The 22,179-nt window shown below is 43.6% G+C and overlaps 1 protein-coding gene across 3 annotated transcripts in view; it reads right to left on the bottom strand.

Annotated features, from left to right (window-relative positions):
- Positions 1–22,179, bottom strand: part of SLC22A18 (solute carrier family 22 member 18) — a 61,227-nt gene that overhangs the window by 19,661 nt on the left and 19,387 nt on the right. For all 3 annotated transcript variants that reach the window (XM_009571838.2, XM_054068929.1, XM_054068930.1), the window contains exons 6-7: positions 4,261–4,376; positions 3,663–3,773 (exon numbers count right to left, since the gene is read on the bottom strand). In XM_009571838.2, the coding sequence (XP_009570133.1) occupies positions 3,663–3,773; positions 4,261–4,376 (227 nt within the window). The remainder of the gene's footprint in view (positions 1–3,662; positions 3,774–4,260; positions 4,377–22,179) is intronic.

Genomic DNA, 22,179 nt, shown 5'->3' on the forward strand with positions numbered 1-22,179 from the left:
ACCCATGAATATTCCCATAACATGCCTGTCAGATAGCACTGATCTGCTGGGGAATGGAGAAGAGAGCAGATGACCTTTAGGTGTCCTGTCCTTACTCATAGGATCCTCTGAGTTACAAAAAACTGGGTAAATCAGGAGTTGCAGTCCTTTCTTTCCTGAAAAAATAGAGGCCGGGAGGCAATGTATGAGGACTGAGAAGAGAGACAGCGGCTTGGCAAAGGGAAGGATTTTCTGGCATTTTCTGGAAGAATGACAAGAGTGACCCCCAACTGCTGACTAAAATGCCATAGAGGACTTGCACTCTATCAAGCCAGTACAAATCCACTGCAACCAGCAGCCCAAGGTGCTGCTACCAGTGGAGCACCTGCAGCAACAAGGACCTCCCTCGAAGTATCCCAACACTTTGCCTCGAAGGACCACCACCCTCTCATCCCAGAACCTGCTACAAAGCCTTTCTGAATCCCACCAGATACACCTCTTCCTCCTTTAATGTGAATAGCCGCATCCCAGATGGTGCCGTGGCACTGGGGGAGAGGGACAGGACACAGGAAGGGTGGCTTTCCCTGCTGCTTTCCAGATACTTGGAGAAAGTGCTGGGGAGCTGGTCCTTATGAAGACTTATGTCTTCACTACACTCCTCCGCAGAAAACATCTCATTGTTATCCAGTTACTTTGAAACCACTCTTAGCTTAAGGTAACATGCAAATAACAGTATTTACTCATAGCATCTAAACGAGGCAACAGAGTTGCACACGTTTCTAAATGGGACATGAAGAAACAAAAGAAAACCCACACTTCGTTTCACTTTAAGGAAGATTAGATCGAAGCGGGTGCTCGCCCTTCATCTTGCTACCCTGCTGCATCTACCACCTAGGAGGGGCTCAACCTTCCTACATACCTGGTGCTTCTTCCTGGCACCACGCGCCAGCTTCTACAACTCCTTTTCCCTTTGAAGTCCCTCACCGAGTTAAGGCAGATTTGGATCTTTCTCCTACAAACAAGCTATTCTTTCAGAGCAGGGGAGTAGGCTGTGTTCTAAATCCTGCTCTGCATGTGAAAATTCCTCTAAAAATGCAATGCAAGTGTTAGAGTAATCACATTGAAAACAAGTTTTCCAAAGGGATTAAAGTAGCCAAAGATTCATACAAGCAGCTATTTACCAGTATTTTCAAGGCCCTGGTGATTTCTGGTCTGTAAAAGGTATGTTTGACATGCTTTTTATTCTTGTGTTTTACTTTCTGTCTCTTATCTACCACAATGCAAGGAGGCTCACTTTTCCCAGGTGAGTTGAGGATGCAATTTGGCCACGCTGGAGCAGTCTGCTGCCCACCCATCCCCTGGCAGCTACCCTCCTGCAGGAGACAGAGTCCATGTCTCTGCTTTTAAGCAACACAGGGAGGAGGTTCCCAGCCCTGCAGCCCAGCCAGGGAGGCTCTTTTGGTCTCAAATAAGCTAGTTTTAGAGAACAATAAGATCCGTTAGTAACAAAAGATTTTCTTCTGGGTATATCATAAGCTTGTTTACAAAGAAACTAGAGAAGGGTCTGTAATTTGTATCTAATTAATCGCACAGTCACAGCCAGGAGATGAAAGGTAAATGAGCTCATGAGGAGCTCAGCCTCCAGCTGTGAGCTATGGAGAAGCAGGTGATGGACAAATTCCCTTTCAGCGACCACTGTATAGACAGTAACTTGAAGAGAGACCTGCAAAGAGGAGTCACTACGATTTTAATCACTCCTTACTGTAGTGCAAGCACAGTAGCAGTGCCTCAGGTGAATTCATTCCTGCTTTCACTGAAATACTCCCAGCCATTTCAGTGACAGACTATCAGCCTCTGTCCTGTCTTAAGTCTCATCTTTACCGTCTTCATTCTCTTTGCCTAACTGTTCCCTTGCAATTTTGAGCAGGAGATGTTTATTTTGGTTAGGTGGGCATTTTTAATATGCATTGGAAAAGAAGAGCTCCTGCAACAGGGAGGAATTTGCATTTCAGCAGCGATGACTACAACAAAGTGCATATCACCCAGCCTTTGGAAAAAAGAAAGTGCACAGGAAATTACGGTGCAGACTGCATATGGATGTATTGTCAGGATGGCATTTTTAAGCAGAGAAATTAATGCTACTTTAAGCAGGGAAATGAGCCAGAATCAGCAAAGAGAACACTCTTAAAACATCGTTTGACTGCTTCGTTTTGTGAAATGCTGTCATTTTATAAATACTTTTTGAAATACCGTTTTAAAGTTTACTTTCATAAGAACCAAAAATGTGCACTATTAGGGCAGGCTAGCAGTCAGTTGAGACTGTATCCTGTCTCCAGTGGTGGAGTTAGGACCGACTGGCATTACAGATCTCAGCCAGTGCCAACTGCACATGCACAAAAAAAAAAAAAAAAATCAGAACTTCTTTGCTTCCTTGCATGCTATTCTACAGCTCCAGTCGGACTTGTTCCCCCAGAGCCTTATCAAGGAATAAAAGATGAACTGGACCAAGCCCAGAAATGCCATCCCCTTTCGATTCAGGCACTCTCCACAGCCAAATCTACTTTCATTTGTACTGCATTTACAGTTTACAAATTAGAATTTAATTTGTAAATTATATATCATATTAAACTTTAAGGTTTCTCCAGACACAGATGAATTGGAGAAAGATGCAAAGTATAAAACATAAGGTATTTAAAATTCTCTCTTAGGATCTGCATTTGAAAAGGAAGTGCCTTAGTTTGTTCAGATGGATGATGTGCACGTGTTTTCATGTGCACAAAATTTGATCTTTGAAACCATAATCAAAAGAAACTGCACTTCGAGGTTTAACGGGGCAAAGAGTCATGAAGGCTCTTTGTGTCCAAAGGCAGAGAATATCACCATGTCCTTGCACCACCACTTAGGAGGCTGACACGCTGGCTTGTCTCTAAGCAAGTTTGGGGAAAAGAAGATAGAGGGTAGGCAAAATTAAAGATTATTGAATTGTGGCCAATGATAGGTATAATCAGGCAAATCCGGAGACATGAACTATGCCAGGATGGTAACTGACTCAAATGGAACAGGGAAACAGGCAGGTTTGGGATGGATTTGAGGTAGCAGCAGGTTCCTACTATGACACAAAAACCCAAGCAGAATAGATAAAGCAGAGTAGAACAAACACCATCATCAACGTGCAAGGGAAGAAACAAGAAGCAGCTCCCCTGCATGCAGCCAACAGTTAAAGCAGCCACAGTTAAAGCAGGCACAACCTCTCATCCAACAATAGATTTATTTGTTGGGGAAAAAAGTTAGGGTACACACACCCCTTAACTCACTAAGTAAAATCAGGAAGGACCTCAGTGTTTCTGGCAGAGTACAAATTATTCCCCTCTGCTCTGAAGAGGTTACAGCCAAAATAAAGATGACCATCAAACGGAAAAAACATTTACAGCCCAAGGAATGGGGTAGAGGAAGCAAGTGATTTCCAAAAGTCACAGAAGCAGCCTGTGACAAGTAGTCTCAGAGGGCTGACCCTAAGTAGCTGAGAGCATTTGAAATCATCCAGCATGAAGTTAGGAACTGAATCCTCACTCCTCCATGATCAAATGCAACGTGCTTTAGGTAACTCCAGACATATCTGGTCTGCAGTGTATGTCATCTTATTTTAACTACATCAGCAATCATGGGTAATGGGTGAGACTTACCTATGGGAAGTCCAGCAAAGACCTTGACTATGAATATTTCCATTACTCCTGGAAACTTCATCAGGCGTAGGATTTCTCTGATGCTAAACACGCTGCCAGACTGTGATGTGCCTACAGAAGATGACATATTGATAAATAATATGTTTATATAAGTTATAGGCAGGAAGAAAAAACTCTGAAACTGTCTGCTCAGGTTCACCGCCACCCTTCTGAAAAGAATATCTCTGCAGCACCAGCTTTCTGCCCACAGCAGGATGTTGGAAGTGATGCTGGGTCTGCATGCAGAGAACCCGTGTGAGACAATGGGATTGCCTCCCACACTGGGCCAAAGTAACCTCCAACAAGATGTCCACATGCACCTTTTCTGAGATGCGTGGTGAGCACTGGGCTGGAAGGCTGCAATTCTGCATGGCAAAATGGTCAGCAGGTAGGAAATAATATTCTTCCAAAAGCACAGCTTAGGCATTAAAATGTTAGGGTGTCAAGCTGGAAACTTGTTGCCTTAAATGCAAGGACAGGTCCTTTAGCAGAGTCCTTACAGTATGTCAATCCCCCATCCCTATCCATGTGCTATTTATCAGAAACACTAAATACTTACTGTGCTGCATCACACCATGGTCTGACTTTGGTTTAGCCTGCACAGGGATCCAAACCATTGCTATCATGGTGTTCATGAGGTTTCCCACCAGCCCAACGTACGCAGGAACAAAAATGCTGCAAACAGAAAAGATAAAGGTAAGCGGACAAATAGCATAAATCAGACATTTAGAACTCTTGTCCTACAAAGGCTTGGGCACTTGGATGAAGAACAACCTTCTTGAAGTCACAGTATATAAGGCTATAAAAGAGCTGATATCCTTTCATGGTGGCTTTGGATATGACTGGTTTGAAATGTCACCAAAGACAGTTTATCATTTGTATTAACAATAGGGTATAATGCAATGCTTTTAAATTTGTAATTGTCAAGGGAAAAGAGCCCCTCTCAGTTTAATGAAGCTTAAAATTCTTCCCACAGAAAACACAGCATCTGCTTACTAGGATCCATCTAATTCCTCATCTAATCCCCAGTTTCATTCATCTAAGTATCTCACTCTTTGAAATCTCTCAGCAAAATCAAATGAAGAAATGAAGTTAAGGAAAGTGCAGAAAGTACTCAAGATGATTCAGGATGGTAGAATACAGACCAGCCTACAACCAGAACTGAAACAACTGGAGATACAATACCACTTGAAAAGGAACTGCTAAAAATAACAAACACGACTTACAAAACCTTCTGAGGAGATGAGTAAATAGCACTTTGATTGATACACTTACTTTTCTCCAAAGGTGCCCAAAACCAAATCAACATCCCTTCAGCCATCTATGAGATCTCTAGGCATTGAATCTTTGAGAAAAGTGGAGACACACACTTAAATGTAGATGCAATGAACAATATTAACAGTAGTTGTACAACGATAAAAAGGAACACTTACTACTTATCTCAAAGCTCCAAACACAAAGAACAGTAGAAATCAATAGAGTCAATAATGAGTCCTTAATTATCACTGTCCTCTTAGAAGAGAAGATTAGGAAATTACTCATCCTAGCCTTTAAGGGCCTGTAGGAAGATTTCAGACTCTGAAGGGCTTTAACTCTGCCAAACATACGTGGAGCAAAGTCCAGGCCTGGACGACAGAAACTCAAGGGAGTAGAGCTGAAAACAAAGGGAGAGGCATGTTTTGTTTTCAACAGAGAGCAATTATCCATGAAACCATCATGGGAACTCTGTTAGTCAAAGGGTTTCATAAAACGTGCTTCAAACATACCACAGGATGGAGAGGTGGGGTGGGAATGCCCAGCAGTAACACCAAGCACCGGTGTCACGAAGGGCACAAGAGTAAGTGACCATCATGGTATATTGGGGGCATCAACATTCAAGCACCTTGGACTTCAGCAAAGTAATGCCTGGATTTCAACAAGGAGGCTTTAGAGTTGTGTGGGTTTGTGCAGACTTAGAGGCATCTGCACTGACGCTGCATCCCCAGCAGCATCCCCAGCAACATGTAACGCAAAAACAAGATGCAAAAGTGACCTGCAAGCTGGGAAATGGTGCTCCCTGTGAGCCTGCCAATAAGGGACTGCTTATTGCTTGACTTTTTACTGCTGCTTTCCTTGTCAGACCATGGCATATATATTTCATGGAATAACCAGCAGCACTAATTGTAAAAGCCTCAGGTTTCCTCTGTGCTAGACAAAGGTGCGGTCTGAATAATTTCTGGAGTACTATTACTTACAGAGCAAGACTGTCAAGGATTAACATGCAAACAACTAAGAAAAGCATCAAAGTGCAAATGCATATATATACACATGTATTCCTGCTAATAGCAATGGCAAAAATCCCAGCTGAATATTTTTAATTCTCATTAATTACTATTAATAACAACCAAGTCAGATAATATCTTCCTGCAAATGGACTTAGTGCAGTAATTTAGACCTGCTGCCTTCCATCTGCCAAGCTGTTCTACTAATTACCCTGGACCACAAAATTAGTCATTTACTGGATCATTATTTTTGATTTTTAGTACAGCAGATTGCCACATTCTGTTTTAAAACTATCTGGCAACCAGTTCTCTAACTACTGAAACCAGCATTAGGGACCCACATTTTTGTCCAGGGAATCTGAGATTTCTACTTCACATTGCAACATAAAGTAAATTTACTAACAAAATAGAAAGGATAAAATAATCAAGGCAAGTAGCTGCAGCTGGCTTAATGTTTTTGGGTGGTTTCTATATTTGAAGATTTCATTCTGATTTGGAAAAAACATATCACAACATATCATGGGGCAGAAATACTTCCTTTCCATTTCTGAGATTTTCCAGAATCCCACATGCCAACGTAAACATCTTTTATTCTTCAGATCCAAGAAGAATTATAGCAAGCAATGACAGAAGGATTCCCATATAAAACTAGTAAACAAATGATGCATTACTTGGCTGCAAGCTTACAACTGATAAATCATTGCTGTTAAAGGGAGAGGAGAACCTTGATATTTTGCATATTTGGGGAAACCTGAGCTTGCCACAACGGATTCATGGCATTTTGTACAGTTGGACTCTGAAGTCAGAGAAATCCAGTAAAACAAAGAGCTCAAAATCATGTTTCTAAGACAACCCTGAAGTGTTTGAAATCATCTGAAAATAACTTTTCTTAACCACAGCTTTCTGTAAGTGCTTAATTTTTTTCCACGTATTAACCATTATCATTCCTTGGTGGAAAGGTGATGAAGGTACACTCTAGGGTTAGCTGCTCTGCTTTCTCATCCGAATTGGAGCTAACACATCTGTGTTCAGGAAGCCATCTCTTGCACTTGTTTGCTTGCTTAAGAAAGGCCAAGTGAAACAGCATCATAAAAATGGCATATTGACACAGCAGGTCATTATTTTTTTTTCTGATGTATCTTCATTGCTTTACTTCTATTACAACCCATGAATTACACACGACGCCTCCTCTGCTACTCCTCTGGTACGGCATAAATAGGATGCAACCTCCCACTCCTACATTGCAAAGCAACTGTTTTATAAAGCAGCTTTCCTGAGACATCATTGCTTCTGAACATGCCAGTGAAGATCGCTTTGGGGCTTGGGTAGGCGAGGAACTACGCACATTGTCTTTTCCTGTTATATGAAGACACACAAATATTTACACTGTCATGTAAAGTGACATGAATGCTAAAACCAGTGTGCATGTGCTCAATCATTATTTCTTGCAGCAGGGAAGACAAATGCCAGTGGGTTGAGCTGACAGTATTTTTGCAGTGTTGTTGACAGGAGACTGGAGGCCAACGCATTTGCTTGGGAAACTGGTGAAGTTGCAATCATGCTGCTGGATCGTCAGGTAGAGCTGCTCCATGTCACCGGCACTAGGGAAGATTCTACCCACACCATTGGAGCTGCTGAGAGGGGAGCTGCAGACCTGAGGAAGTGGGTGGGAAGGAGGTGGCAGCAGTTTGCAGGAGTCCAGTAAGCAGCAGGAGGGCAGAGTCCTTTCCTTACAACAGCCCCAAGATTGTTTTGGCAAAGGGTAGGGTGATTCTACTGCCACCAGCAGAGACAACAGCAGGGGATCAGTACTGATAATCCCCTCTGCAGTGCTCACTGGACTCTTCTCTGCATGCTAAGTGGAGAACCTGGGGCTAAACTGTTGCTCTTATTTCTTTCCCACCTGACAAGGAAAAAGTGGCACAAATGAGAACAGCTAAACTAAAGGCAGAACACCCTGACCCCTCAGTGGAGTGGAAGGCTGGGGATGCTGGGGGTAGGAATGATCGCTGGATTGGCAACTCCTGCCACACAAGAGTTGGCTCACAAGCGCTCTTTTTCTTTTTCTTTTTCTTTTTTTTTTTTTTTTTTGTTTAAGATTTAAGCATGGAATCTCATTTCTGCTGATATCAGCTGCAGTCCTCCTTCATTCAATTTTGCCTATTTGGCTTATTGGGAGGAAGTTGAGCCAGGAAGGGCTGTGGTGGCACTATTAAGACAAATGAGGCACGTTAAGCTGGTTGCTCCCATGGGACCTTTTCCCATCCTCTTCCCCTTCCTGCCCTCCTTCTCGTCCCTCCTGGCTGTCCACAAACCAGCCATGTGGAACCAGAGCAAACCCTGCCAAAACCAGCAACAGATTTCCTGAGCGGCGTGGAAGAACAAAGGACGTGGGCAGGACTAATACAATTAAATTAAAGGGAGCAAAAGGGTGCAGCAGCTTTGGCAGCTGAGATCACTGTGCAGCCTCTTCCAGCTTCTTGCTGATTAATAGAGGTTAAGAGCCTTTACTGTCCTGGGCTTTATGGTCAAAATAAGTTGGGTAACTTTATCTGCGTACTTCAGCACGTTGCTTAAAATTCCTCTGCTTCTCTTGCATCCAGAGAGAGTCCCTTGCTGACTTTTGCCAGCAGTGTTCCTTACTCTTCACTAGGTTTTTCCCACTAGCAATGCTCCTCTAAGGCTCTTATTTAAGTCTGCAGCCGCCCACTGTTCTTCACATCTCTTCAGTCTTGCTGTGAAAAGGAGGAACAAAATACACCACCCTGTCCTGCATGGGACTGATGTGCCCCAGGGTCCTGGTGCTAGGAGGGTGCAGAGCAATCATCTGCAGAGAGCAAACAGCTGAACTCAGAGGAGGACTAGTTTTTGCTAGTCTTTGCCAACAGGAGCAGCCTCAGCTTGCCCTGACTTAAAACTTTCAGAGAAATAAGAAGAAAACATGAACATGGGGAACTGGAGGCCCATAACATTAGCCAAACTCTGCTTAACAACATAACAAAAGCCTCTTCTTTTCATTTTCCCGAGGCCATTAGGAAACTGTGGTGTATGCATTAAAAGCATCCATTAAACAAGTTTTAAAGGGTTTCAAAAAGCAGGATGGTGAGCCCAGGGCACACTTGCCTCAGGACTCATGGTTTGTCCAGGAACAAGGCTTTTTTGGGAGCCTGCAACCATGGATAGGGACCAAGTAGCTGACAGGATTGCTCATCTGGAAACTCTATCCTTAATGCTGGTGGGAAAGCAGAACTGATGATGAAACCATTAACAGCAGTGTTATGGTAAACATATTCAACCCAAAGAAAATATTAGAATTCAGATCCAGCTGGAGGAGGGTTGCATTTCTTCCCATCTAATGCTTAACCAGCTTCTGTATCCACTTGCAGGTAACTGTAAATCCCAATGTGCACCACACTTCCCAGGTGAGGTGAAACGAGGACAGGCTCTACATTACTTCGCAACCCTCTCCCATCAGAGTCAATTAGTATGAAGAGAACAAGTGCAGGTTCAGTCTCTGAATCAAGATGTGACACAATAACACTTTGGTGACAGCAAGGGCTTCCAGAGGCCTCTCAGACTCCTGGAAGTTACTATTTTCGTGGCTTTGCCCTAAGTGTTGCACACTCCTGAAGTCAGAAATGAACCGTCAGAATTGAACCGTCAGAATTGAACCATCAGAAAAATCTAGTGAAGTTTACAGCAAATGCAGTTCTTGGGAAGCGGGGCCTAGTAAAAGGAATATGTGTGGGTGTATCTACATACATATAAATGTACAAAAACATATGTGCAGAGCATTTCCCAGCAGATTTGAAGCAATGCTTTTAGCAAAACTTCCATGGAAAATTCAAGCCTATAAAGCCATGCACAGCATGTGGGGATCAGGCAGGGGCACAGGACAAGAGGGAGGTCATTGACCAGGCATTTGCAGGCAGGTGATATTTTCAGCTCACGGAGTCCCCACTAGGACCTGCCAGCTACAACCTCTAGACAGGGCCAAGGAGGGATGGGTGCTGGAGTCTCCCACTTCCAAGGAAGGCTGCAACAAACCAACAAGGGATACAGTTTCGGTCTCCAGCCCAAATCCCAGTCCTTGCTCTGACCTTGGTGGGTTTCAATTCCCATCTCTGGTTTCCATCCTGAAAAGGCTGGGACAGACCCATGAATGCACCTAGGGGTTTCTGCCAGCCAGGAGGCTGCATTCAGGCTGGGTGTACTGAGCAATGGTATCAAGCACTTTCTGATTAGCATTCCAGCCACAAAGCCCTACTCTGTAAAGCCCAGGAGAAAAACGCGCGTGTGTAATTGCACAATTAAATGTTGCTTCAATATAGTGATTCTTTTGAGGAGGAAGCAGTTTCCAACCATTCCCCGAGGATTAAAGGATCAATATGTATTTCAGCAGTGAATGGGATTGTGTTTGTTTTCTTTCTCTTTTTCTTAATAAAGTCAAAGTTGAACATGGAGAACGCACAAATTGTTTTTTAGTGACTCACTCCTACTTCAAAACAGCACTGCATAAAGCTGGCATTCATAGCCAACCCAGATTCCTTATAGAGCTCTGAAAGGACTCTCAAAATGTTTCTTTGATTGCAGTCTGGCCACACTATCCCCTCATCTACTCACACCCTTAGAGGGACAACTATGGGTGAAAAACAGCTGGTGAGTTAAGAAGAAAAGGAAAAAACTAAGTGAAAAAAAATTTAAGGTGAAACCATGACACCAAACTGCGCTCTCCAGCTTTAGGTCCATAAGAAAGTGACCATTGGCCACTGTGTTCCTGATAGATTTGTAATATGTAAACCTAGTGCATAATTTATTGTAAGTTAGTGATGGTTCTGTTCAAGGAACTTTGTTCTACTGCCTTGACAATACTTGCTGAATGTATTTCATCTGTGACCCATTGTGGTCTAGTCTATGTTGTGGAGATTCCTCCTAAAGACAAAAAAAGCAAGAACAAATTTTCACCAAAGCTTCTTAAAGAAACAAAACCACAAAAGCTTCAATCAATATTGATTTATCAAGCCTTAAAAAATTTCACACTTTTCCTAGGATGTTCATGAAAGCCTACGGAGATAGTCCAGCTTCAACAGCCCAGGGCAAGAAACAGCACAATAAAACAAATGAACACAGACAGCCCAGTGCTCAGCAGGCTTCAAGGCAGCCCTGTCAGTGAAGTGTGGCCAGTACCACTCATCACATCATCCATACCTTTGAGAGAAAAACAAGCAAAAAAAAACCCCACCTGCCTTTCTGCAGTCTGTACTCCTTGCCCTATGGGAAAAAAAAATCACACAAATGTATGAATAAGCATGGTGTCTTTCCCCTGGCTCTTCTGTCCAAGCAAACATCCGTGTGAAATAGCGTGTGAAATGAGGAGCACAGGTTAATGCCACCTGAAGGAGTATTAAATCCCAAGTGGGAACAAATGCAGCCTGCAATCAACACGTGCCACAGAATGATGCCCATTCTCACTTGCTTCCTTGTGGTCAAGTAGAAGGTACTTCACAAGAGGTAGGACAAATTGCCTGGGATAAATCGCCTGTATCCCACTGTCCCTTAGTGGGACTCCTTTGGTTTCACTGGGAGCCTGGCATTTCTCTAGAGACAAAATGTAAAACCTGAGCAGATACCCACTCCCATGCATGCATCAATACGAAAAGGAGGGAGTTCACTGCCTTGAAGACATTGGAAACCATGTCCGGAGTGTCCTTTTTGTCATAAATGTTTTAGATGAGGAACAGCAGAAGTTGGCTGCTACTGCTTAAAGGAGAGCAGGAGGCTCTTTCTCATTTTGGTGACCTTGACATCATTGCAAGCTGTCCAAGGAGGTGATGAGACTTCACGTCCGCACCCTCCACAAAGCCCCTCACAGGGCAAGAATGAGTCATCTGCAGAGAAGTGCTCTTTCAACTGCTTATTTCTGGTGGCAGCCACATATGGAAAATTCAGGTGCTGGGAAAGGAAAAAAAGATGAAGAGGTGAATGGGCATCCTGCATCACCCATTTCCATCAGATCTGGGTGAGGGAGGGGTGCTGAATATTGGCACTGGTGCATTAGCACGGCAAAGAGCCAGGAGTGTAACAGCAGAGGCATGTCAGAGCTGCCGTGCGCTGGGGACACCAAGAATGGGACAGGGCCAGGAGTTCACAGCCGTTCCTGAAGTCATCAGAGCTAGCTGTGGTTTAACTTCCCTTAAGGGACATTTGCTGCTGTGTGTGTCACTGACCCAGCACAAGGAGGTTTGCTGGTGGCAGTTGATACTCAACTTTGCAGAAAAAACACTTCAGGTCAATGCAGGGCATTGGATAAAACACTTGGGCTTCTTCTAAGGAGAAAATTGTCCTTTGGTAGAGCTTCTTATCTATGTGGTGTTCTGTGTGAATGGATAAGGCTGGCTGTCAATCAAGGGCTCTGCAGCAACAAGGCAATCTGTCCCCTTGTGAGTGCCTGTTGCAGAGAAAGTCCCAGCAATGCAAAGCAGCTCGAACTCACTGGCCCCTGCCACAGTCCCAGCTAAAACAAGGCAGATCTGGATGCCGGGGCGTGAAGGGGATGGTTGTGGCAGGGTGCTAAATTCCCAGGCTCCCTGCGCCAGCCCATCCTGCTGCTTGATCCAACACAGCGCTCTCCAGAGGAACTCAGCTAATTGCCGGAAGAGGCATATCAGTTACGCTTCAATAAGACGTGGGCGGATTTGCATGCTTTGCCCATAATCTGCCTCTAATTTTGAGTATCATTTATTCTCCTGCGCTCCTGTGTGGTAAAACACCCTATTTAAAAACACAGCACTTTGTTAATTCAAAGCTTGCACTTGTATGTGCAATTATTGCTTTTCCCTGTAGAATGGCATAGACGGTCCCGCTGGCATCTCAGTGCACCAAACACCTGCACATTTACATGCATTTATATGCTGCGCTCCCCAAAAGATCTTTGCAAGTGGTGCTCCGTGGAAATGGAGGAATCTAGACAAGGACCAGGCATGAGCTGTACTCCCTGTACGGGGGCTTGCAACATCTGACTTTGATCCCATTAGCGCTAATGCTGGATGAGCTAGGGCAGGTCAAGATATGCATCAGAAAGTAGGCGTAAATGGTCAGTTCTCACAACAGAGGCATCCCACCAGTGAGGCTGGGACATGTGCTGTTCAATCTATCTGTGAATGATCTGGAGCAGCAGTGATGTAAGAAAATTTGCTGAGGATATGCAACTAAAAGAGTACTGGGGGAAAGAGCAGTCAATGGGAAACTGCATAGAGCCCTTACAGGGCTGTGGGATTGGGCAATAATGGGGCAGCTGAAAGTCAGTGCAGATTACACTTAAAGTGATGTATGCAGGAAAAAAAAATCTTAAATTCACATGAAATGATGGTTTCTGAACTGCTTATTCTTATTCAGGAGTGAGACCACTGGACTATCATAGACTATTCCATATAACCATCGTGCAGTGCTCATCTAATTAAACATTAGGGATTACCATGAAAGAAAAAGCAAGCGAACAGAGAAGAGAGCCTCACTAGACCACTGTATAAACTCCTGTTTACCCAGTGCTTTGACTAGCACATGCAATCCTGGTCCACTGCCCTCAAAAAAGTATCTAAGAAGTGGAACAGGCTCAGAGGACAGCAGCAAGAACAATTTATGATGACTGTTTTTATAGCTGAGGAGGTCGAAAGCCTTCACCTGGGGAAGGACATGTCCAAGCAATGTCTAATAGAGGTCCACAAGTTTGTGAGGGACTTGGAGCAAGGCGTTAGGAAGTGACTGAGGTGGTCATTTCCACCACAAGAACTGGGAAGCACCAAACAAAGGTGTGAGACTGGTTCCAAACAAAGAGAAAAGCCTAATCTTTTCCCACAACATTAGAAGGTATGTGGAGATTGCGCTGCTGGTATTGTGGAAGCAAAAGTTTTAGACAGTTACAAGGAAAGACTGGACAAGTACCTAGAAAAATGATCCACTGAAGGTTACTAAAGAGTCACAAACCACATTCATTCATGTCAGGAAATCCCCTGAGATGAAAATAGTTGGAGGCTGGGAAAAGTAATCGGTGAAGTATGCAATTTGTCTCACTCTTTCTCTTCCCTAGGCTTCTTACTACAATTTTTGTTGGAGAAAGGATACCAGATCATGTTGAGACGCAAGTGTAATTTCCTCCTCTGCAGCAGGCATCAAAACAGTGTCTCCCACCACCATTTCACAAACCAGACAGACTCATTTATGAGCATTCCCTGGGAAATGCTGCTTTTTTTCCTACAATACTCAAGCATTCTAGATAATAAATAAGAATAACAGCAACTCTCACTTTGTGCTTGGGACACTCAGTAGGGAAAGGTTAAAGTTACATTTCAGTCCAAGAAAGGTTCGTATATCTTATCAAGTGACTGTTTTATATAACAAAAAGACACAATCCCCCATCTCTTAAACATAGATTTTTCCCAGTCTTTTTCTTGGATACTCCAACCATACAAGTAATTACAGTTTTTTTGGGGTTTCACTCACATTCTTCTTCTTCATGGGGGAGGTTTGTTCCCTAACATGTGGCAAAGCCTTCAAGTATTTTGTTTTTAATTAAACAACAAAAATGTCTTTTCTGAGCTCAGAATATGGTAAAATATTGAAACTCTTCGATTGGGTGTGTCATTGGGTAAGGACTCCCACACACAGACTAGTTGGAAGGTGAGCAGTGCTTGCTAGACTACCCAGTGACTCACCACTGAACGCATCGTTAATCATATGTTACAGCATGTCTGACTTCATAGGGTACTGTAGGTGGTGTGAAATAATCTTTTAATGAGTTCAAGCTTTTTCTAGCTTTTATGAGGTTACAATGCTTCAGACTCCAAAAGACTCAGCTGGGCAGGAAACTGTTGAGGATTTGCTGTAGTAACCTGGGCTGCACTCCCAGCATGTCAGGTGTCAGCTTATGGGCTTTGGAGGATCTACAAACTTGGCATTGGCTGGAGCAGCTACGTCTCACTGATCATGATGCATTCACTTACTCGGAGCTGGCTTAATCAAGAGTGGACAGAGCTGAATTTTGCTGCCCAAGGATGAGGGGTGGGTTCTGGTTAGTTCCTGCAAGGAGAATGGGTAGGATTTGGCTGAGAAACAAAGCACAAAGAGACCTCTGGTGAGATAGGATTGCTGCCTTTGCTGGCACTAAAAAGAACAAGCAGTGACTGCTGCTTTGGAGAAGATCTCTCCCACCTTCCAAAACCAGACACAGATGCCCTAAGCTCTAGTTTTCCTCAATGAGCATGATTCCCCACTCTGGCATAAGCAAGGACACAACAGGACTGTGGGCAGACAGTCTGATCTTGCATGCAACTACCTATTTTGCCATGGAGGTGACCCAGCACTGGCCTGCCAAAGGACTTGAGCTTCTTCCTCTGCTAGCCCCTTTTTCAAGCATGGCACTGGCAATGCTACTGCAATGATCCAAGAGAGCAGTCCTTGTGTCATGCAAAAGGAAGGGCTCCCTCCACAACCCACACCCAAGGGCTAATGAAGTAAATAGCGAAGTCATTGACTAGCTAAGTCTGACTCTTAAATTTGGTCTCTTACCAGGACAGTATTCACGCAGATGACATTTTTAAGCTACGTAATCCCTGGAAGAACAAGTTACTTCTTTACCTTGAGGTAAGTAACTGTAAATGCAGCATCCTACCAGAGATACAGTGCAGACTGATCTTGCCTTTGAACAAGTAGAGGCAGCCAACACCTCCTACCTCGAGGTGCAAAAAATCTTGCTGTGCTGCATCAAGCGTTCCAGTGTCTTTTGTCTACTAAGACCGTGTAATGAAATAGGACACATTAGGGCTAATTTTGTATGGGAAGCAATGTTGGACTGGTAATACCCAGAAGTCACAAATAAAACATTTCACATGTTATGCGGAAGGCTTTCCAGCATCCTGCTCCAACCTCTTTGGTTGCACAACAGGCCCCTTGAAAATAACCCTTTCTCCAGCAAAGATAGAGCCTGAGGGATGTGGTGTAGCTCCTTTGATTCCATGAAGATTTTGACCCCAGAAGGAGACATCTGCATGAGAAGAGTGAGTCACTCCATTTCAATAATGGGCAAAGCCAGTAATTAAAGGTGCACAGTTTGCTTGCTTGGGCAAGCTTTGTATACTCAAAGCATTAGTGGTCTCACTGTTACTATATTTACTGAACTCCCACAATTAAGTATTTTGTTTCTCTCGTGCCATAATGACATTGGTTTCTGAATGTTAAATATACTCAGAGAGGAGGTTGTTTTGTGTCTCATATTTACAAATTGTAGTAGCTTTCTGCTCTGCACAGGTTGCAGGACAAGCACTAGCAAAGGAATGGCTAAGAAACTTTGCACTGATTGATGTATTTCCAACTACTTTGTTGGCATACTAGAAAATAATTTTGGGGGAGTTTAATATTAACTGAAGCAACTGAAGTTAATGTAAATGAAGTACAAATGTAATGTACTTCATCCCAGTCAAATGCAGTTGCAGACCCTTCTATGTATCTTGCACATATCAGTGGATTTCAGCATTGCCAAAGCTCTGAGCAAGAACATCCTTTACCCACAGACCTAGTGCACTGGTTGCATTTCAAGCTGTACCTAACACACCTTTGCTCTCAGTTGGAGGCATTTCTCTTAAGGACAAAAAGTGCTTTGTTCATTCTCCGCACCAGGTTTCATCTTGGCCCCACTACTAAGACCACCTACAGGGATGCCAATTAATACCAGTTGCATTATGCTAAACTGATATTTACAGAAGCACTCAGTGGGAACCACATCTTAGGCAACCTCACATGCAGCCTCTCCACCCAGCCACACGTTTACAGCAGAAGCCTACTCCATTCATCACCAAACGATGGCAACTGCAAGCTACCTGACAGACTTGCATGGAAGACTTCGAGCAGAGTGTTTACTGTATTTTTCAGTTGCATTTAATTGCAAATTAGCAGCTGGAAACAAGGAAGGGTGAGCAATGTTTGAGCAGTCAGCTGTCTGCAGAGGAGTTTGGAAAACTCCAATTATACATTTCTGTAGCTTCAATGAGCAAAGTGCTGGCCTGCTGCACAGTTGGGGTTTGCTGTACCTAGAAAAATTATGTTTCAAACCATCTGGTTTTGCAAGAGCCAGAAGCCACACATTTCTTTGGCAGGACATCTCAGAGCTCACCTGTATTGTACAAGGGTAGATGCTACAGCCAGGTGACTCAAGGCAGTAGTGGGCCATGTTCTTTAGTGGCTGGCAGTGACAATGATTTTAGATTGGTGCTTGTGATATCCTGGAGCTTTACAGAAGATGATTGGCTTCAGCGCATGAAATGTGTCTGCACAAACAGATAAACTGGTTGATGAGGAAATTAACTACCTTTTGAGGTGGCTAGCAGGCTGTTATTTCTTTTTCTTTTCAATGCACAATGAAGAGAATTGTGTGTTTTCATTTCACTTCAGTTTTATTTTCAGCAGGCGAAAACATGAAAACGTGGAGTTCAAAGAGCTGCCAAGCCTATTGGACATACAGCACCAGGGAAATACTGGGGTGTCCAAATTACAAGGATCTCCAGACCTGTACCTGCATCAGTACTCATAATAGTCCTTATACAAAGTTTTCCCTTTCTAGCATACAAAGACAGACCTGATACTACAGCTGAAAAACTCTCACTTTAAATCTCACCACTTATCTTCATAACACCCCCACGTGGTTGATCGTGGTGCAAATACCTCATATGTACTCATGGGGAAATGAAGCACAGAGACCTAAGTGCTCCAGTAAAGCCAAATAAAGATGATGGTGGGGAAAAAAAGCCTTACAAATTAGGTCTCTCACATGCAAGTTTAGTGCTTAGACCAGTGGACCACAGTTTTCCTCTCCTCTTTCTTTTCCTTGGACCCTCTGAAGACTTTTCTGCTGTCCCAGACACAATATTGATGCAACGGAAACCCACAACTCATCACATCTTGCAGCACCCTGACAACATGACACCAGCACTGCAATATTACAGCACCATTGAGAGAAGAACACCATTTAGGACACACATGCAGATCTTGAAGGTGACATTCCTATTACTGTTTCAATGATTTCTTCTGAAGAGCCTTATCAATGCGTGCTGTTGTCAGCTGGCCCATCTCTACATGAACTAGCTACCGCAGTAACAGGCTTCACCTAGGGATGCATCCTGGAGCCCTGATTCAATTATAGCATGAATTTGAGTCAGTGGAAACTTGTCTGAGGAAGAACTGACTGAAAACCACAGGGTCAAATTAACACAAGCCAAGCAGATCCGGAGGAATTAGCAAGAAACACTGTAATCCCAGCTGCACTGAGGGTATCATGGAAAAGGGGTTGCAAAAGATCAGCCAGTGGCATTATGGAAAGAAGCAGTCTGTAAGAGCTGAAAATGGTTTACAGAATCAGGCCCAACATCAGCAGTGTAAATATGAGGGCTACTAAACCCCACTGAAATGGCAGCGCCCTGTACAAAGAGCCCAGCCATAGAGCAGAGACATGAATTAGCAGCAGGAAAGGACTTGACATTCATTGTTCTTTAGTAAGTCATCAGATAGCAGCAGTTGAGGAAAAAAGATGATACGAGTTTAGTACCAACATCTTTATCTTTAGTCCCTGCTTCAGATCCCTGCCAGTAGTTACACTGGCTTAAAAGGAAATTTTTTATTAAATGACACAAACTAAGCATAACTCATTGTAGTTACCGATATAGCGGAAAACTGCATTTCAACTACACCAATATGAGATTTCCTAAGAAAACACGATGGCATTTGAAGGATTTAGGGGTTTTCTTTTGGTGTTTTTTTAAGTCTGGTTAATATTTGCTTTTAATTTCTTCCACAGATCTATTTCTTGTAAAATCTGAACATGACTGAAAAAGAGCAAAGACTACTGAAAAATCACTAAACACATGGAAAAATTTTTCTCAGGGGGAATATGAAAGCCATCTGCCCAAGACTCCCTCTGTGCTCATCCTGCAGACACAAACAGCAAGAGATTGATGCTCTGGTGGTGAACACAAATAAAGTGGCAAACCCTAGTCTTGGCTGGCATGAAAAGAAACAGCACATCCAGCCGTCCAGAGAGCTTGTTTAGCCAAAAGCATATTAGCCCCTAAGCTAGCCAAGACTTTATCGGTTGGAAAATCCTAATAATGACTACTAGCTGCAAGCAAAAAAGAAAAACAAAGGAAATGGGAACGAGGAAAGATGGAGCAGGACAAGCCTGAACATGTTCAGTCTGTCATTCCTATGTTACAATTATATCCTCATTCCTCAGAGCAAAAGGCAGTTCAAATAGACAATAAACCCCTTTTTAGCTGAAGCGGAACTGAAGTGGTTCCCAGAGATAAGGCAACAAAAGAAATTAAACCCTTCCCTACAGATACCCTTCAGTAAAATATCAGCAGAGAAATAGACTCACCACTTCAGATGTAACTATGGCATTCATCTGAGGAAACAGGACTCATAGTGGTTTCAAACTGAGATTAATTTAGTATACTGATCCTCAAAGTGTGCAGCTGCTTCCTTTGCTTTGCAGGAATATTAGCTTCTAAGGCTCATACTAAATTCATTTTATGCAATAGATACTATTTTCTTGTCAGGAAATGTGACTCCGTTTTGAGGTACAACTTAATAAATGCTTCTGTTTAGGTCCGAAGAAATTTGAGTTGAAGCACTGTAGACCATAGGATGGCTTTAGAGCAGGCAAAGCATGAGGGATCAGTTAGAGTAGCCAGCAAATAGGTGGTTTCTACTGTTTTTCTTTAGTCCCTAAATGATTTGGGCACAAAAGACTTAGGCCAACAGAGAGTCAATATAGCACAAGAAAGAAAAGAATTAGAGCTGAAAAGCAAGGAAGGGAGAATGCTCCACTTAGGATGGTCCTGGGAGGTCTCCAAGGGGACATCCACTCCACCTTGTCTCCCTCCCAGACCAAATCAAACCAAACTTAAGGCAGGAAGCATAACGATGCCACAGGGAGCAAGGAAAATAATTGGATTGGCAACTAAACCCACGAGATGCTAAACAGCCCTAGACAATGAAATATTTAACAGCTGCAGTCCTAGACATGAGTGGGGCAAGCAAAAATAAAAGGCCCCATCATCTATTACCAAACCCTCCAGAAACCATCAAGCACTTACATGGAAAGGTTACTATAACGTAAAACAATAGCTTTTTTAAAAATCAATCTTTAATCTACTTCACCAAGACTTTGATAGAGTATGGAAATCACCCGGCTTATTGCTGTAGCTCTGGGGTCTCGTTGCCAATGTCCATCCATGTGATGGTAAGCCAGCGCATGACAGATACTTTTTCTAATCATAACTGGGCCGCATGAGAACTTAATTGCCTAATTGGAAAGCCATAAATACTTCAGACTGACTCAGTGTGCTAGATTCTTTCCTGCCTTTCCCTGCGTCAGGGAATTTCTTTCCACCCTACAGCGCTTAGGAAAGGAGCACATGGCCGAAAAAGTCAGTGGTCATGAATAATCAGGAAGGGACTTTTCCAGAACAAGGCAGTTATGTGAAAAAGTCTTTCTTCTGGGACGACGTTTGCATGACCAAGGGATGACATAATAAATCTGCAAACAAAAACGCCTTTATACCCCAATGGCGGCTTTCGAAACGTCTCTGCGCTGGTATGGTCCGTCCCTTCTGTGCAGAAGCATTGCATTTTCAGGGCAGAAACTTCAGCCCCATCTGCACCAGGCCAGTTGCCATCTCTGCAGCCACAGCTTTATGTAATTCTTTCTGGCTAACGCAATCCTACAGCCCACGTTAATGATGCTATTTTACTGGGCAAGACGGGATTTATTTCTGCTCTATGTACAGGGGCTAAAGGCCAAGAGGAGCCCAGAGAGACAAACGTCTTTGCATAGGAGCTCCATCGGCATATGGCAGGAGGCACCTCTGAGAGGAAAAGCCAGTGCCTGGACACCAGCATAGAATGGAGGAGTAAAAAAGAAAAGTTACAAATTATATTGCCAGAGAGTGAAAAACCAATGTCAACCCTCTCTTCTCAAAAATAAAAACCAAAAAACAAAAACCAAAAAAACCCAAGCCCCTGTTAGACACTTGGGAGCTGCTGAAAGAGCCAAATTGAAAAGGAGTTGCTGAAGTGCAGCCAGAAGATGTGTGCCAAGAAATACCCTTGTGAAGGCAGCCCAAGCACTGGGTACAGCCTGGGCACCGAACCGGGGCTGGAAACGCAGGCAGGGTGTAAAAACATGGTGCAGATACTCAGACTAAGGCAGAACTAATGTTTCACTTTCAGCACAGTCTGTTTGCCAGATGTGGACTTCTGCTGAGAGTTACTCAAGATGCATTTGAAACTCTGGACAAACTCCTCTATTTTTCAGGTCATTTGTTTTTAAGAAGAGGGCTAAATGGAGTTTCAGAGCTGTGAAGCAGACGCTACAGGAATGATGGATGCTGGCCCAAGTCCAGCCTCCCAAGCCTAAGGGGATTTGCTCATGCCGCCAGGAGCAGGGAAACCGTTTCTCACCAGCACAGGAAGTCAAGCACTTGGCAACAAGGGAGGCAGCTCTCCCACAACTCCAGTTACGCAAACAGCTGCCTTCTGCTAGGTTTCAACATGCTTCACTGCTCCAAAAATAATTTCCTGCTTGATTTGATACCATTAGCAGGAGCACAGAGAGAAGCATGAACCGTCATGTTGCTTCGCACTGTATCCAGCTAGGCACTGGCTTCTAACAAAAGACCCAATTTCTGGTTTTCGGCAGAGGGCCGCAATTACACAGGAGGAAAAGGTAAGTGGGGTGATGACATAAGCCCTCTCCTCTTCCTCACTGAAGGATTTTGATGCAAGCCTGGAAGAAAGCACCTGCCACCTTCGTCCTTCCAGGCCTCTTTCCAGAGCTGAGATTTCCCAACCCTTACAGCTTGCAACACTTATGGCATATAACTAATCCTCAGCAGCCAAGCAGGAGTCAATGCCAACATACAGTTCCATGACAAAGTCACTGCTTGCTGGGTGATCAGGATCTGTGCCAGTCCCAGACAGAGTTGCTGGAGTTCCCCCACAGCATGAGCACCCAAATGCTAACATCATGCCTTCTTCCATTCCCCACAGGATTTACCTGCGTCCCCTTTGGGGACTTGTTGGAGTAATCCCAGTCCAGCTCAGTACTTTGGGAACAGCAACACTTTCTGTTCCTAGCAGGGCTGGAATTTGGATAGCAAATTTTGGCCTAA

This window comes from Cuculus canorus, chromosome 5, assembly GCF_017976375.1.
Source record: "Cuculus canorus isolate bCucCan1 chromosome 5, bCucCan1.pri, whole genome shotgun sequence".
Classification (NCBI taxonomy): domain Eukaryota; kingdom Metazoa; phylum Chordata; class Aves; order Cuculiformes; family Cuculidae; genus Cuculus; species Cuculus canorus.